We start from the raw sequence: 17,184 nt of genomic DNA, 5'->3' as shown, positions 1-17,184 counted from the left end.
AAATATTAACAGTTATAGGTAATGAACAGTTTATTAAACGATTCTACATATATTTACATACATCAGATGACTAAAGACTAAAGGTAACTGGCGACTATATGTTTACAAACTATTCTATAATTAATGCAGACAAATTCGAAAATCTCATTTAAGTTTGAATTTTCCCCATACCCGCCCTTAACTAAACAACTAGTGGCACTTTTACGTTCCCTGATGGATGCCCCCATCTTGGACGGGCAGTGGAACGGGCATGTCAATGTGGTGCACAACGATGACGTTCTCACCGCCGTTCAGCGCCTCCAGCTCAGCGGACGTCTTGCTCTCCTGAAGCTGCTGCTCTCGCCTGCTGTTCAGGTAATAGACGCCGGCTACGATCAGGCTGAACGATGTCACCGATATGAGCAGGGTGCCGTATTTAAGAGTTTGCTGAATGGCATTCAGGCCAAAGGTGCTTAAGTACAGCGTGTGGAGCACCTCCTCGGAAAAGTCTCCCGACGTGATCTCGATCCACATAAGTGGAAGGATGGTAGTGTTCTTTAATCTATCGCCCTGATCTAAAAGAAACCAGTACATATAGTATTTGTCCAAAAAAGATTATCTTATTTGCGCTTACTTCTCAATATCGGCGTCTTGTCCAGCATTATGTTTATCTGGACACGGGACGCGCCGCTAATTGGAAAACCGAATCGAGGATGGATGTCGGCATAGGTTTGATGCACTGCTGCGTCTGGCTCAATACCCTCAAAGTCTTGGTACAGCACCGGATCGCCCGTGAAGAAATGTGGGAACGAGGGAAAAATGGGCGCATCCCCGTAGCACTTGGTGGCGTTGATAACTCCGCTGGGCAAGCACAGTTCTGTGTTCTGACAATAGCACTGGTTCGCAGGATTTTTGGACGGATGGCTGAATACGTCCATTGGCGTCCGGTAGCGCAGAACATCAATGTCGTTGTAGATGGTAACCTCTTTTTCGAAGTGTAGCGGCACCTTGCGGCACAGCACCTGGAGGAATACATTAACTGTGCTGCGATCCTGCAGCAAATGTGGTGAGAACATAGAAGGCTCGGAGCCGTCGATGCGATTGCACTCATCCCCCTCCCAGTAGTCCAACTGGGGCATGCCGTTAAACTGGGTAATGATGCTGAACTTGGTGATGTCGTCCTCGCCTGTATTAAGCTGGACCGAATCCACGCTAGTCCCGTTGCGCTAATGGATAACATATTTTGATAAGCTGACCAGTAACCAATTTCTTACTCAACTTACGCTCATCAGAAGACCAAACCGTCGCCGGCCTCTGCCCAGTGATTTTAACTTGATAATGCTGTCCTCATAACCCCAGAGATATTCGGAAACCGTGAGATTCTTAAAGAGAGGCTCCTTGAATTGTTTTATCCAAGTGGATACAGCTAAGCGTTCGAAAGCCTTCATGCGCTTAACTGGTCCGGCGGCAGAGATAAGCGGCACATTGGGCACCCTGACCACTTCGTGTTCCCCAATAGACGACTTTTCCGGGAGAAACTTATAAGACTTGCGGTCCTGAAAAACAGATTGTTAAATCATGTAGTTTGATTACATTGACTGGAGACCTACCCTGAAGCTAACAGTGAAATTTTTGTTAAAGGAAACTTCATCTTTAACAGTGTGTTCCTGGTAGGTGAGAGGTCCCACATCCACGACCTTTATTTTATCTGCCCGCCCTGCTAAGTAGTCATCGATGTTGGGGTAGTGAAAAATGTGAGCCTTTAGCAAAGTGTCGTACTTAGGATCAGGGTTAAGCCAACTATTAGCGGTATCCGAGTTTTCGGCCAGGATCAGGTTCTGTAGATCAGTTGAAATTAGGAACACCACGATACATAGGATTTACGATAGACTCACCTCCAGAATGGTGTTGTTGTAATATTCGGTAAACCACATTACGAAAAATCCGGTCACGCTGATTACAAAGAGCAAAAACATTACGCCCAGCACTGAAAAAAGTGAACCGCATTAATCAAGCATGTCGGGCTTGCCGAGAGTGCTCTACTCACTTATCAGAGTTCCAATATCCTTGGATGTTGGCTCGCGGTTTTGAGCCTGATTGCGTAGACCCAAGGCTTCCATTATCATGTGCAGCACAGAAGGTTTCTCGGCCCCGTTCGTCATGCCGTAGCCCCCAAAGTTTCCCGTGCCCACCCCGCTCCGAGTAGAGTTCAGAGTGAGGGATTTAGTAACAGATGGGGCCGATGTACGATCAGATTCCTGCCGAGCGGGCATGGACATCTCTGCATCTTTGGTATGTGACATTGTTTTCTGATAGTCTGTCGCTGCACGCTAAAATGGGAGTAATAGTAAATGTCGTTATCCTATACGTATGTTGTCCCCGGTTCAGAAAGTAAACACGAGCAACATGTAACTTAGCTGGAATTCAAAATCTTGTTCATTAATATTAAATTTATATAGTGTTATCTTTATAAATGCGGAACACGTGGCTCAACCCAGGAATCGTTTGGCATAACTAAGCTTATCAGGATGGGCTATATATTACCCTAGGAACTCGGGGTTCATTGAACACATAAGAAAACTGAGCACCTCCTTTTAAATTGCTATAATTCACACCTAATAGTTAATACGTTGTAGAACCTAATTCAATTTCTTTGCTCGTTGTGCTAATTTTAAACTATTTTTGACGCACCAGACAGATTTTTAACCATGCGCTTACAAATGTTTCCACGAACTAATCGGGGTTTCAATTCCGAGAGCCTTGGTTGCTTCGGAGCTTGTGGATCTGCCCGTGCTGAATTCAAAGTTCAACCGTATGTGTTCTAGCCTTATCAGCAGCTCCTGCGTACATAAGCTTGGCACATACTTACTAGGCATTAATTCATTATTAAATGGAAACAACACGTATCAGTATGGGCACTATATGTATAGAGTTGAGATTTAGTTCGATTCGCCAACTCTGAAATCGGGTCAACGGCATCCGATAACGCGCTCCCTGGGTGTTTAAATTTTCCAATAATGCGGTCGATCTTGAACTCGAATGTGAACGGAATTGAAATAATTGGTGAAACGGTCGGGTGAAACGATTAAATTGATAGTGGAATTAGCTGTTTTCAAAAAAAAATAGGACCAATCTGAAAAAAGTCCGAAGCACTCTTCTCTGATTTCTGGAACTTTCGACATCAACCGAGGACTATCTTAAATCGGCGGTCAAAGGAAATCTGTATATCTTGACAATTTTGAATCCTAGGCTGTGATTGCTTCCACTGTGATATATTAGGGTCTGATCTAAGGATGGTATGCTTTTACTCTGCAGTTCACTCTAACTTACTTGTCGACCTCTTGAAATCGCAAATGGTTCGTACTTCTCTCCGCGCTCCTCCTCTGCGTTTCAGTTGCAGAAAAGAGGCATTGGCTGATAACGTGATGCGTGGTGATAGAAAGGGGGTGAGTGGGTGGCACTGAGCTGGAGAGCGCCTGCAAAGAGCGCGGTCACGATCAACGTGCACTTGGAATGAGCTTTGGGGCACCAGCTGATTTTCGGTGGGCAACACAAACGTGCGCGCTCCGTTGGAATCGGAACCACTCTCTCGGAGACGAACTGCACCCACACGCGCTTATCTGGCGTTCTCTGCCACTCTCTTTCACGTTGTTTACTCGCTGTTCAGTGCTCTGCACTTTCGAAGTCTGCCAAACATTTGGCGTCTTAATTAACAATTTCGTCGCGTTTACGCTGGCTGAACACAGTCGTGTTTATTGGGTTTTTTTCGGGTCTCATTCCGCTCCCCTACCGATAGATACTCCTGCTGGATGCACCACCTATGAGATGTATCTATGCGACAGACTCGTTTTGTATCTGGTGTCTGTATCTGTGCCTCTGTGTTCCTTCGTTCTTTTGTTGCTGCGCGTTCTTTGTTCGCCCGCTTCTTTGTTTTGTCGCCGTCTCTTTTGTGGGCTCGATCGCACTGGCTGGTCTGTTGTTGTTTTAATTCCAGCTGCAGCTGGAGCGTAGAGTTGAAGCTAGAGTTAGAGCTAGAGCAATATCAGGTTTTCCAACCGTACTGCAGTTTTCCTGTCCAGATGTAAGTGCACGAATCTAGCGCATATTAGTTTCCGCCGCCACTTCCACTTCAAAGCAGCAATTAAAGACGGACTGCCTTGCGGAATTTGATTATCTGCGCACGGAGTTCGAGTTTGGCCCACTGCCACCGGTTGATCCACTTGCAAATTTTTGGTTTGCTGCGATTAGCTACATACTCGGGCCGGCCCACGCACTATCTGGCCGAGAACCTTACGGAACCGATTAGATTTGGCCCGTTTCGCGGCGATCCGATCTGCGCTGGGATTAGAGAGCGGGCCTGGAACTGGGACTGGTTCTCCGCTGGACTGGACTGTGCGTACTGCCGACCAAACAAGTTATTACTACGACGTCGGAATCGGACGGAATCAGTTCGAGCTGGGCAACTGAACTGAGCAATGCCAGCAGAGCAGTCGCTCCTCTTTCCTCATTCTTTGCTGTCGCAGTTGCCGTCGCTGCATAGGTCGACGCCGCTGCCGCCGCACTGATAACCGGGCAGGCGGTCAGCTATGATTGCAGATTACCGCTGGACGGAGCCGGCGCCGACTGCGCTGTCGAGAAATCAAGAAATCGGGATCCCTTGTTTACTACGTAGCAGCTTTGTGCGTACCCGCGAGACAAAGTGCAAAGCAAATCGTCAAAACAATGAATCCACTCGGAGCATTATATAAGATGTACCAAACCTCCAGCTGCTCGTTCCGCTCCAGCTTCGTCTGCGCATCATTATTATTGAATCAGAATGGATTCGTTAAGGAGGAGGCTCAGAAACGGAGGCTTTATAGATTTCCTTTAAAAAGTGTAAATAAACCAGTCGATGTTTTGTTTTCGTTTTGATTTTATATTATGGCACGCTGATGCAAATATTTAAAAAGTCCCATAACTATTTTTAGGTGTGCGCTGTCGCCAAAACAATTTAAATATCCCTTAAGTACTTGGGTTCCCTTTACCCATGGACCTGCATTTGGTTTACCCAAGTAATTAACGGCGGTGAAATGCACTCTGAGAACTGCGACGAATACACAAATGCTGAATATGCTTTCATATCTTGCTCTCGTTTGTAATTTTGAGACGAGGACGTATTTAAACTGGCTTATCGCGCCCCTTCTTGGATTATTGAGATGGCAGAAAGGCCGGAAGATCGCAAATACCCCCGCCGGAGCCGTGTTATTGAACCCCAAGTGTAAATGAGCTTAGCTTTATCAATTCAAGTATTCCGCCGTTTCAAAACGTCCCTTTTCCGAAATGCCTGCCTATTGCCCACCTCATCGGGTTTCGCATCAGCACAGTTGATAGCCGCTCTGAACTTTTTGTTTTCCTCTGATCGGTTGACGCGCACGGGTATTCAATCTCTTAATCTGTCGTGCTAGCTACTGGCCCCTCAATTTCGCAGACCTGCCTGAAATATTAACCTGAGCACTCTCGACGGACCAGTTAATTGTGCGGTGTTCAAGTTCGGCTGACAGCTCAAGGGGCTAAATGAGTTACTTAAACTTGTTTTAGGGTCTCCCGTAAGCCGCCCTCGACAGATGTTTGCTCGTGCCGGTTATTATCGGCTAGTGCCCACTACCCTTCGACCGCTTACAGGAATCTTATCACCCGAGTGAGCTGCCTTATCAACCCGGTTGCCAGGCAGTAAAGTGCCAAACAATTCACAAACACAATCGAATATCAGAACACCAGTACACTGTAGTGAAGCCAAACAGTTGGGAGAGTGCTCAAAACCCTTTGGAACTCTTGAAATCTTAATGGAACTCTGATCGTTGGCCATGCAGTTGGACGACATTCTGCATAGTAAGTCAGAAATGGAATCATTACAGAAGTTAGACTTGGTACTGCTTTCGGGGCTATGATGACACGCCATCGGAGCTGAATTAGCATATGCGTACGCCGTTGTTGTTTTCGCGGTGTTTTTGTTATTATTTATTGCATCATTTACAGCAACAAATGCGCCACTTTGTACGACAGTTTACATAAACAGAAAGGTCGCATGCAACCCGGTTAGCCTTATTGGCATGCAAAGTCACCGCGGAGTCAAGCTTCGGATACGGGTCTCCATTAAGGTGATTATGTGTGGTTGGACTTGGCGTGGAATGTCACAAGCATTGGGGCGATATTGTCTTGGCCTACCTTCTATGTACGTACTACAAAGAAATGTAGAATTATATTTATATTAGTGTGTGACGATTGCCCAAGAGTTAAGGCTTATATTGGATCATGTTATATGTTATGTTATATATTATATAATGCAACCAGATGCGCTACCGCCATGCAACTGAAAGTCCACTATATTTTCAGGGTGGACTTTAGATTTTTCTATGTGCCCGTTGTATTTTCCGTTCTTATAATATTAGATTTTATAATTTGTCTGGGAAAACAGCTTACTTGTTTATTTAGCAAGTCCCAGTTTATGCAGAAGAAGCGATTCACCAGCCGGAATTTCTCCAGCTGTTTACCAAGAAGTCCGTGCATGAAAAGAAAACGTGGGCAATTCATTGAATCGCATTAGCTTTATTGATTTCCCCTTGTTGATTGATTATGTAAATACAGCAAGTTTCTGACGCCAGTTTTTTCCACAGCTGAATCGCGCATATCCTAGACTTCGCTTTGGCGAGATTTTGATTCTGGGCAGGCAGCAAAGAAACGCTTCGCAATGCAGACAAAAAGCTCCATCGACAATAACAATAATTTGAGATCGACGGAGCTGTCAAATTTGCATACATTCTGCATACTGCAACCTGTCGTCGATCGTGGATGTGGTTATTGTGCTGAGTTTGGCAACCAACCCGTGAGTCACCTGCCACAACAACCACAACCGCGAGAGCACTAACGACAGATATCATAATCCCGCGAGTGGACGAGTGTGTTGGTGTGGCAATCAGTGATATTTTTGGAGTTAGTAGCATAAAACGAAACGCGCAACGCAACAAAACGAAAGACTTCAATGCAAGGCAAGGCAACAAACTCGTTTTATCAGCCTGGTCCAAACATTGGCAACCACATGGACCGCCTCGCCCGATGCCGATCCGCTCGTGCTTTGATCGCATGCGTTGCACTAGCAAAACCCAAAAGCTCCCGCTTGCTCACTCTCGCTTTTGCATTGCTACCCACCTGCCGGGCTGGGGGTTTCGCCTACCTGTTTATCAGGTTTTCCAGTTGTGCTTTGTCGCAACGCGAAGCCGAGCTTTCGCCGCCTGAACATCTTACGATCTTACGTTGGGGGGCCACTTGAAGACGGCGACTTCAGTTACTTGACGGCACTGCGAGCGTTCGAGTCGTTAACGATTTTTACCGGCGGTTGTTGCTTAACGTTCCCTGCTCACCGATCAACGATTACCTTCCTCGTTATAGCCCGGGCCCAAGAATCTTGGCTTGTACATCGGACCGCCGCAAGTCCGTGTTACCGTCAAAAACAGTGTGAGTGAGTGAGTTGGCATGGCTATTTGGAAATGCCTGTGGTTTCCAGCCCGTCCAGCCCGAATCAAACCTGCCGCACCAGATACGAGGCACCAGTGGCAGTAAGAGAGTGTTGGGGCAGCAGTGCGAGCCGCATTCCTAGGATTTGCCTGACTACAGCTGAGTTCAATTATTGTTTCTGCCCCGATCGGTAGCAGACCCTTGGTCCCCGTTCCACGGTCCGAGTACGAATCCGCATCCCAGTCACCAACTTCGACTCCAATCAGAGCGCTGGTTAAGCAAGACCTTGCCCAGTCAGCCAAAATGAAACCACTTCGACAGCGAGTTCGCTTAGCAGCGCTACAAAAGCGGAAAATCATTGAATTATGCTTGGGGGCTATGATTTTTCAGTGTTTGTGTTTTTATTTCTGCTTCGGTTTCTGTGCTGCCTCCGCGTCTAAACGCTGTCTGCGGCCCTGCCAAAAGCGCATTTGATGTACGTGCATAGTTTTATGATTACTTGTGTGGAAAAAGTGAAATTTCGCTCTGCACTTCACTCGGGCTGCCACGAAGCAGCGACTCACAGCGAAATCAAATAAAAAGCAAAGCCAAACACACATTTACGAGACGCGAGATCCGAAATTAAGCATGCGCAGGCAAGAAAACCTAAGATAAATACTTATAAATAAATGAACAGGGGCCAGCCAGCTTTTGACCACATAACGAAGACGATTATGTGAAGGTTGCAGCAGCAAAGAGCTTTGGGCCATCTCCGTCATCAGGTCGGTTTGCCCTACCGCTGTGCCCAGTTGATCATCTAATTGAGGTGACAATTGGGTGGCTTTGTCTTAGCCAACTGTTGACACATTTCACTGAGAAAGCCATCGCACGCTTCGCACTCCGAAGTCCCCTGTCTCTCCCACGGCGGAACTGACCCACTGAAAGTCCAAGATGAACCACTTCAGTCCGCACATGTCTGTCACGCCATTGACGACGACACCAACATGGTTTAAGTCCTAGATGTAAAACCCATTTCGTTGCGTATTATCAAATGCAGCACGGCACGACAAAACGGCAAGTGAATTGTCATCCGCTGGCATACTTTTTTGGACGGTCAGTGTCACATTGTCCATAATCAGCGGGATCATATAAAGAGGGGTCGGTCCGAAGTTTCAAATACTCTTTAAAGCTGTGTTTGGGAATTTTCTGGAGCTTTGATTGAAAACCCGTGGAAAATCTTTTTCCCTACAAAGCCCCGATAGAGGCAAGAAATAGTGCAGACATCTTGGTTGACAGTGACTTGTAGGAGTGCAACTCTGAATGTAATACCCTCCGCAAGGGTAGCGTCTCACAATTTGGGTCAGGGTAATTGCCTCCACTAAACAGCTACTACCGCTTGTATTTATTTGTGCAACACTTTTTCACTGCGTTTAAATTATGAGACGATTCAGCTCGATCTCTGCGCCACCAAGCTGATCAAAGCCGAGGAGCGGATGGCTTCGCCGCAATACCGCTTTCGGCTCAGCTCATACCAAACGTGTGTTTAGAAAGTAAGTTTCTATTGAAGTTGGATTCTGGCCAGGCGATTTGCGTTAGGAAGCCAGCAGCTGCTAATTGAACAGCCACAGCAAGTGAAATCAAAAATAAAACAAGCCATTACATCAGAAATCGCAGTTGGATGGAATGCCGAGAAGCGCTATTGTTATGGAAAGGTGTTGCTGGGTCTAGGGTTTCCCGTTTCACAGATTTGCATACTTCGCGGCGAGCTCGACGCTGATAAGAGTCGCTCAAGTTCTGGGTAAACACTTGGCAACGCTGAGTCATACGGTCTGTGTAAACATTTGGGCCCGACGGGTACTGATTCCGAGCAGTGAGCAGGCTGCACGGTTGCAGTCGTTATTCGGAACAAAGCAGCCCAGTGGGGCGTGAACGCAGAGCCCAATTAGCAGGCAAAGAGCCAAACAACTGAAGGCATGGGTAGCCAAATCCAAATTGGAAATCACTGATTAATGGCCTGACCGACCAGTGTCGCCGAAAATTCATTTGAGGTGAAATAATTATTATTATTATATTATGGTTAATTAGTATTCAATGGGCATCGGTATCGGCATCGGCAACGTTAGCGGCGATGCCAACAATGGTGGATCCAATAGCCATCTGAATACAACAGCGCAAATATTTAAGCCCAGCTCGAGTTCGGTGGGCGAGGGCAGAGCCAGAAGCGGAGAAGTGCGACCTTGTGGTGCTCGGAAAGCGCAGTAAACTCGGCAAATAATAAAACTTCGTGGCTGTGTGCGTTGATAGGCTAGAGCGAACTCAAAGTGCAAAGTTTAGCGCTTATAGCTAAAACAGTGGAGAAATCGTAAAATCACTAGCGATTTTCGAGAGCATCCAAGAATCATACCCTCTATTACGACGGGGTGGACTCGTGGAGCATACGAGCCACATAACTCCATCTGGACTTCGTGAAACCCATATAGCACCGATAAACGGCCGTTTGTATGCACTTTGGGGGAACTGAATCGAACGTCAAGGGACCACTCGATCAGAATGCAATTAAAGTGTTTCTATTGTCTACGGCCGTGCAACGCCTGCAAATGGCCTGCCGACTATTAGCCGAAATCCATTTGGCATCATGTCGCTTCATTTGCATGGTTTTTTCGGCTTCGCTTATAAATATGAATAATGGCGAACAGCGCTGTGGCTGGAATTGTCAATAATAAAAATGTCTCGGTTTACGAACGAAAAATACAAGTATCTCATGTGTTTTGCGCTTGCGCAGCCCTGGCCTCGGTCAAGGTAGCTCACAGGTTGACCTCAGCGCAGACCGAGCCTGTTGGCCCATTAAAAATCGCTTAATGGCGCAAGGTCCGACTCTGTCAGGAAGGGCGCACTCGACTGCTGGAACAAAGTTCGCTGACTCGAAGGTTCTGGAGTCAGAGCGCCGTTGGGTTGGACTGCCGGATTGGTTTTGTTGGCTTTTGTGCTGCTGTTAATACGATTTCGGCCAAAAGCCCGCATATTGACAAAGCGATGTCAAAACAGCACAAGGCTAACACGCCCCAAAACGTGTCTTGGGTCTTTGGGCCTCGGATTCTCGTTAAAATACGGCAGTTGCATATGGAAAGACTGGGCAAAACGAAAAGATTGATCGCAATCTGAGAGTCATGATCGCGAAGCGATGGCCGCCTAGGCCCAATGTCATTCAGAACGCAGTTATCAAGATGCTGTATTGAATTCCTGTTTGTCTGGCTGCCACTGGCAATTATAGATTAACGAGCTGAGACTACAATTTAACCGGTATTACGGCTAGTGTGTCCGTGTATCTCTAGGTCTCTGTAAAACAACGCGATATGCCTTATGTATAATTTTATTTTGCATTTTAGTTAACAACTGCAAGGCGGATTGCTCCTCACTCTCCACCACACCCAACCCCAAAACCGACTTGGTCAACATGAACGGGCCGAAACACAAGTTTTGCACAAAACTCTCCAGCACCTATCTGCGAAAATGGTGTAAGTATTCCATTTAGATAAGACCTGGAGGTTAATTCCAAATCACCCACACCATTGCTGGCAGCATTCCCATGCAAGAAATTACCATATAAATTTCCAGATTGGTATCGTAATAAACCAATCAAACAACTTATCCACAACGCATTGCGATTGGATTCACAGGTACTCAAAGCTGGCGATTTATTTAGCTATCGCATAGGTGTCATAAATCCACGTGCCACGTTCTTGTTTTAAACCGAAATTATAGTTCCTGTTTACTCGACTGGTTGGACTGGTATCTGAGCAAAAATGATATTATTTATTACAGAGAACATACATAGGTATAAGATGACTTTCAATTTCACCGAGCATTCCCTTTTCCGCAATTTTCTTATTTCCGAAGTTCTCTAGACTTTCCAGTTCTGGTGTATAGTTATTCCATCAATACTAATTGGCCGTATTTATAGATAATGGGATATTGTAGAACTGGGATTTAAAGGTCAAAGGGTCAGTGAATCATTCCTAAAGCTCGATCGGCGATCTATAAATATTGATTTCCCATCCCAAACATTGCAATCGAGCGTTTTCGGTCGAATGCCAACTCAAATATGAGTTCTGATTAAAGGCAATACGCAGTTTACGTTTCCCCACCTAATATCAAATGACTCAATCCACTTATCCGGTAATTTATGCAATCGGTGAACAATTGCTAAACAATTCGCATTGGTTTTCCAGGGATTACGATTGTCGTCGCAGCGGCGCTGATAATTGGCGGCATTGTGGTGGCCTGTGAATTTACCGTGCTGATTGATGCGGTCGTGGACCGAATGGTGGCCCTGCGTCCCGGCGCCAAGACCTTCGGATGGTGGGCCAAGCCCCCAGTGGAGCCCAGAATTAGTCTGTACATCTACAACGTAACCAATGCGGACGACTTCCTCAGCAACGGCTCCAAGGCCATTGTCGATGAGGTGGGACCCTACGTTTACAGGTAAAAGATCATAATTTGTAGCATGAAAGCAATCTGGCTCAATCCATTACCTCATCTGCAGCGAGACCTGGGAGAAGGTGAACATCGTAGAGAATGACAATGGCACGCTGAGCTACAATCTTCGCAAGATCTACTCGTTCCGCGAAGATCTGTCGGTGGGGCCCGAAGACGACGTGGTTATTGTACCCAACATTCCCATGTTGAGCGCCACCTCGCAGAGTAAGCACGCGGCCCGGTAAGTACTGCTACGCTCAAAAGTGTGTCCCCATTATTAACCCTGAATTTCTTGGTTCAGATTCTTGCGTCTAGCCATGGCCAGTATCATGGACATACTGAAGATCAAGCCATTCGTTCAGGTGTCCGTGGGTCAGTTGCTTTGGGGCTACGAGGATCCTCTGCTCAAGCTAGCGAAGGATGTCGTTCCCAAGGAGCAAAAGCTGCCCTACGAGGAGTTTGGCCTGCTGTATGGCAAGAACGGCACCTCCTCCGACCGAGTAACTGTGAACACAGGTGTCGATGACATTAGGAGATACGGCATCATTGACAACTTCAACGGTCGCACCCATTTACCCCATTGGACCACCGACGCATGCAATACTTTGGCCGGAACCGATGGCTCCATCTTCCCCCCACACATTGACCACGATCGCATCCTGCATGTTTACGACAAAGATCTTTGCCGGCTCCTGCCCTTGGTGTTTGAGAAAGAAGTAATGACTTCAAACGAGGTGCCTGGATACCGGTTCACCCCACCAGAGTGGGTTTTCGCCGATGTGGACAGCCACCCGGACAACATGTGCTTCTGTCCCGCGGGCAAGCCGTCATGCTCCCCCAACGGACTTTTCAACGTGTCGTTGTGTCAATACGGTAAGAATGAATGCGGGATACCATTACCGATCAAATTCAAAAGTAACGCTCTCTGCAGACTCTCCCATCATGCTAAGCTTCCCTCATTTCTACCTGGCCGATGAAAGCCTGAGGACGCAAGTAGAAGGTATTTCGCCACCTATGAAAGAGAAGCATCAGTTTTTCTTCGACGTTCAGCCTGTAAGACCCAATAAAAAGATCTATCTCCCAGACGTATACTTACAACATTTTTTCGCAGAAAATGGGAACTACCTTGAGAGTACGCGCCCGTATCCAGATCAATTTGGCCGTTAGCCAAGTGTTTGACATCAAGCAGGTAGCCAACTTCCCGGACATCATCTTTCCCATCCTTTGGTTCGAGGAGGGCATCGACAACCTTCCCGACGAGGTCACCGACCTGATGCGCTTTGCGGAGCAAGTGCCACCTAAGATCCGCGTGGCGCTAATCGTCGGTCTATGCGCGCTTGGTGTGATCCTACTACTGCTTTCGACCTTCTGCCTGATCCGCAACTCGCACCGGCAAAGCACCCTGCACTTGGAGGGGTCCAACTATCTGGCCACCGCCCAGGTGGACATGAACAAGAAGCAGAACAAGGATAACCAACCCGCCAGATACTAGGCGCTCTAGTCGGTGTCTGGTCGCAGTACGAGTGTCTTCGGGTGACTTCGTAATAGTATAAGCCGTAGCTAGTAACTGGGACCTGCCCACTTCCACTTCCACCCCCAATCCCTATAACGATACCCAATCCGACCTCCCTATGTTAATCCCATTCCCCGCGGAGGAATGTGCTTCTATGTAGTTTAAAAGAAATGGAGCTGGGAAGACTTGTATGTATTTGTATGTGTATCTGTATCTATTGTATTGTATGTAGGTTATCTGTGTAAGTAAGCGTTATAAAAATTTTGAAGTGTAGTCTAACGAAACAGTCGTGATCGCTTAAAGGCTCAAAGCTTCGACTTAGACAATATTTGTTATACCAAAACAGCAATCGATCCTGTTCTTGCTTTCTTAAACCCTCTTGAAATGAAATTGTATGTACAATCAAGTCACAAAACTCGAAACGTTTCTCAAATAAAACAAAATTCCGTCCTCGAATACAAATGTGCTTTATAAGACCAAATGCTGGGCATGTTCCGCATATGAAATTTATATTCTATAAATACATAACTTTATCGATCTAATGTACAATTTATATTCATTAATGTGTACAATAAATCACGATATTATAATTAGAGATTGGCCGTAATCTTCTCGAATCCATATACATGTGTACATATATATGATTGATGTGCCTTTTACAATTCGTTCCTATCCAGAATGATGAATGACAAACTTAATTTCCAATTGCACGGAAAAATAATTCTGTATGGTTGTCGGGGATACATTCATAAAAAGCACGTTACTACGTATTATAAATGGTTATCAGAATGGTATATAACTAAGTTATATTATAATTCACCTCATTGAATTATAATATAGTTTAAAACTACAATTTTAGGTGGCCTAAATTATGAATTTCGTGCACAATCCCAAAAGTATGCAATACCAAGAAATTTCAAACCAGGGAAGTTAATAATATAAAGTTGTTTCAAACGTGTACTGCAACATTTAAACTGCAAAACATATATATATATATATATTTATATATATATATAACCAAATCAACACCATTAAAATGCTAGTATGAGATCTCCTGTAAGTCCCTTTCTTAAATAAATGGTCATGAATGGATTGGCTGCTACATCATTTCGATAGTTTATAACATGTCACATTAAAAGATTAATTTTTACGACCTAAAATTAGGGCACCCATTAACCTTTATATTAAATTTATAGTACTTTCACTTTCAATTTTCACATCGCACTTCGTAGATGGACCAGACCGGATTCTGAAGCATAGTAATGGCAATATTAGCTATAAATACGAGATTCCGAGCTCAGGGAGGATCAGACAGACGTTAATGGCGAGTCATTTGTTTCGTTGCACGTTTCGCTGCCCGCGGGACCGATAAGAGCAGAGTGATCTGTCTGTGCCTGATAAGCTCGAATTTGCCAAAACCCCAGGGCAGAGTCGCCTGTTCAATGGTTGGTCATTAACACCTGCTCCCGATCAAGGTCGATGCTATCCCGGTGAGGTCCATCCGGGAAGACGGGCATCTCTGGAGTCTGTGCAGTAGTGCCTCCTCCCTGGAGGGCAATCTGCGTTATGGCCATTTTCTATGCTCGGGTTAGAGGTCCGCCGTTATCACCGTTATTTCCAGTGTTGGCAGAGTAAGCACCGCTGCTTTGGTGATAACCTTTCTGCTATTCGATGATAAGTGATTGCACGGCCATTGCCGAAAGCGCTTAGAATTTAACTCAAACGGATCGCGTGTTTTCCCTCGATCGGACGCGATTTACTCCCGTCTCTGGTTTCCGTCAAAGCCGCCCTTAGTAAAAAATGAAGTCGGTTCAGTGGGTGAAAATATTGCTTTGCCTGATCCTTGCGTGCGTCAATGTATTCCTCTTCGTGGTGTCTTGGGGAGTGGACTATCGCATCTTGGTAGCTAGGGAGCATATACGCTTCCGCCAGGAGATGCCCACCATGGACAGTTGGATAAACTCGCCATTCGGGAAGCTGAAAAACTATGTGTTCAACGTGACCAACGCCGAGGAGTTTCGCAGCGGTCGTGATAGCAGACTTAAGGTAAAGGAGATCGGCCCCATTGTGTACAGAATCGTGGGGTTCAACGACATCTTAGATCGCAACGAGACCAACGTTAGGTATCGCAAGCACAGATACCGCGTAGTGGAATTCCTCCCGGAGGAAAGCGTAGCACCCGACGTCCTTAACTGGACCATTACCTCCACAAACAACGTTATCCTGGGCGCAGCGACGAAAGTCAAGCATACGGCGCCACTTGCAGCCTTCGGTTTTGATGCAGCGCTCATGATGGAGGATATATTTGTTACAGACAGCGTATACTACTTCCTGTGGGAGTTCACCCGTCCCCTGCTGCAAACGCTCTCCAGGATCTCGAACATAAGACCCAACGTCGCTGTTCTCTACAACGTAAGCCCCTTGACTATCCTGAAGACTTCCTTGTTGGTTCCCCGCTAAGATTTTTTCCGCAGGCTCTCAAAGAGAAGGAAGAGGTTTACACAGTCAACATCGGCCCTAAGCGCGGCATTGAAAACTTTTTCCGCATCGAGACGCTTAACGGCGAGGTGATCATCCGGGAACAACTTCCGCACACCCGTCAGTACGACTCCAACTCTTGCCCCTTTAACGTTTCCGGAGCGCTGGACAACTCTCTCTTTCCTCCCTTTGTCCAGCCGGATACGCCGCTGAGCATAGTGGCTATCGAGTCCTGCCGGGTCCTTCCGCTGACCTACCAGCGTCAGGAGCGTTACAACGGCCTTGATACCTTCCGCTACACTCTGCTTCAGTCACATCAAAAGCCTCCCGGCTGCCTGGACACAAGCTACGGTGTCAAGCTACCCGACGGAATGTTTGACGTATCCCAGTGTGTGATAAGTACGGCTCTACGTCCCTAAAACGACAGGTTTCCTAAGGTAAATCGAACACATTCTTACCCCCAAGATGACGCCCCCTCTGCGTTTTCGATGCCACACTTTTACGGAAGCAGCTACAACTGGAGCCAGCACTACGAAGGATACACACCCAACGCCGAGGATCACGAGCCATACATTTTGCTGGAGCCGGTCACTGGTATTCCGGTTACGGAGAAATACCGCTTCCAGTCCAACATTCCTATTCCGGATCTCAGGAGGTTTAGCTCACGCCTAAGCCGGTTTAGCAACATGATGATTCCCAGTTTTTGGTATGAGTTCGTAAGTACTTTCCCGCTGCAATAGGAGTGCATATGATTACTCTCTAGTCCCACTCAGGAAATGGGACAGCTGCCCGGTTTCGTGACCTCCCTTATGTGGATCAACGTCAACATTGTCCAACACATACAGCCGTATTGCATGGTTCTTTTTCTGGTCCTGGCCTTGTGGAGTGTCCTAAAGGCAATTCGAGTGGCCTGCGGCGACCTCGGCTATGTGGTCCTCTTCCGGAAGTTATGTGGCGATTTGGGCACGGTCACCGCTCTAGAGACCAAGTTCCAGGCCACTAGTGCTTCCCCCGACGTGGCAGTCAAATAGTGATTTACTTTCTGGACTGGACCCGTGTATATATGTATGCAAGATTTAGATTTAGGGTAGAGGTGTCGCTACTGATGAACTATCAGTAGTCCGCCGTTACGCAATATACGATTTAGTGGAAAATTGAATGTGCCTCATTTCACCTTATCTGTCAGCCAGTCAGACGGCCAGGTCCAAGCGCTCCTCTGCCGCCTCCGCCTTCGTCGCCAACCAGGCAATTTGAGGTCGCGGCTCTGT

General features: G+C 46.6%; 3 protein-coding genes and 1 long non-coding RNA gene across 9 annotated transcripts; 2 read left to right on the top strand and 2 right to left on the bottom strand.

Moving 5' to 3' along the window:
- Positions 1 to 7: 7 nt before the first annotated feature.
- CG3829 (uncharacterized protein) lies at positions 8 to 4,453 on the bottom strand. 2 transcript variants are annotated; one of them, NM_138148.4, is made up of 7 exons: positions 3,310 to 4,453; positions 2,027 to 2,309; positions 1,875 to 1,966; positions 1,590 to 1,817; positions 1,263 to 1,535; positions 614 to 1,205; positions 8 to 554 (listed from the first exon to the last, which is right to left on the bottom strand). In NM_138148.4, exons 2-7 carry the CDS (start codon positions 2,280 to 2,282, stop codon positions 202 to 204), a joined length of 1,794 nt encoding a protein of 597 aa, NP_611992.3. In that variant the 5' UTR covers positions 2,283 to 2,309; positions 3,310 to 4,453; the 3' UTR covers positions 8 to 201. The 2 variants fall into 2 exon arrangements, with proteins under 2 accessions (NP_611992.3, NP_001286874.1); NM_001299945.1 differs by lacking the exon at positions 3,310 to 4,453 and adding an exon at positions 2,671 to 2,714.
- On the top strand, positions 4,427 to 14,041 carry emp (epithelial membrane protein). 5 transcript variants are annotated; one of them, NM_166703.3, is made up of 8 exons: positions 5,703 to 5,938; positions 5,995 to 6,116; positions 10,836 to 10,964; positions 11,679 to 11,931; positions 11,993 to 12,166; positions 12,227 to 12,798; positions 12,857 to 12,978; positions 13,037 to 14,041. In NM_166703.3, the coding sequence occupies exons 3-8, from the start codon at positions 10,904 to 10,906 to the stop codon at positions 13,415 to 13,417; spliced, it is 1,563 nt and encodes a 520-aa protein (NP_726505.1). In that variant the 5' UTR covers positions 5,703 to 5,938; positions 5,995 to 6,116; positions 10,836 to 10,903; the 3' UTR covers positions 13,418 to 14,041. The 5 variants fall into 5 exon arrangements, with proteins under 5 accessions (NP_001286873.1, NP_726505.1, NP_726504.2 ...); NM_001299944.1 differs by lacking the exons at positions 5,995 to 6,116; positions 10,836 to 10,964 and adding an exon at positions 4,427 to 4,852 and having other exon boundaries at positions 5,557 to 5,847; positions 13,037 to 13,892; NM_166702.3 differs by lacking the exon at positions 5,995 to 6,116 and having other exon boundaries at positions 5,703 to 5,847; positions 13,037 to 13,892.
- A 568-nt stretch (positions 14,042 to 14,609) lies between these two features.
- lncRNA:CR45252 (long non-coding RNA:CR45252) lies at positions 14,610 to 15,120 on the bottom strand. Its single transcript, NR_124733.1, has one exon. It is a non-coding gene; the product is annotated as a long non-coding RNA:CR45252 (long non-coding RNA).
- Positions 15,121 to 15,155: 35 nt separating this feature from the next.
- CG2736 (uncharacterized protein) lies at positions 15,156 to 17,066 on the top strand. Its single transcript, NM_138147.4, has 4 exons — positions 15,156 to 15,850; positions 15,913 to 16,315; positions 16,382 to 16,632; positions 16,690 to 17,066. Exons 1-4 carry the CDS (start codon positions 15,239 to 15,241, stop codon positions 16,945 to 16,947), a joined length of 1,524 nt encoding a protein of 507 aa, NP_611991.1. The 5' UTR covers positions 15,156 to 15,238; the 3' UTR covers positions 16,948 to 17,066.
- The last annotated feature ends 118 nt before the right edge of the window (positions 17,067 to 17,184 follow it).

This window comes from Drosophila melanogaster, chromosome 2R (genome assembly GCF_000001215.4).
Source record: "Drosophila melanogaster chromosome 2R".
Lineage (NCBI taxonomy): Eukaryota > Metazoa > Arthropoda > Insecta > Diptera > Drosophilidae > Drosophila > Drosophila melanogaster.
Note: the sequence above shows the minus strand (reverse complement) of the source record. Positions and strands in the feature narration are given on the sequence as shown.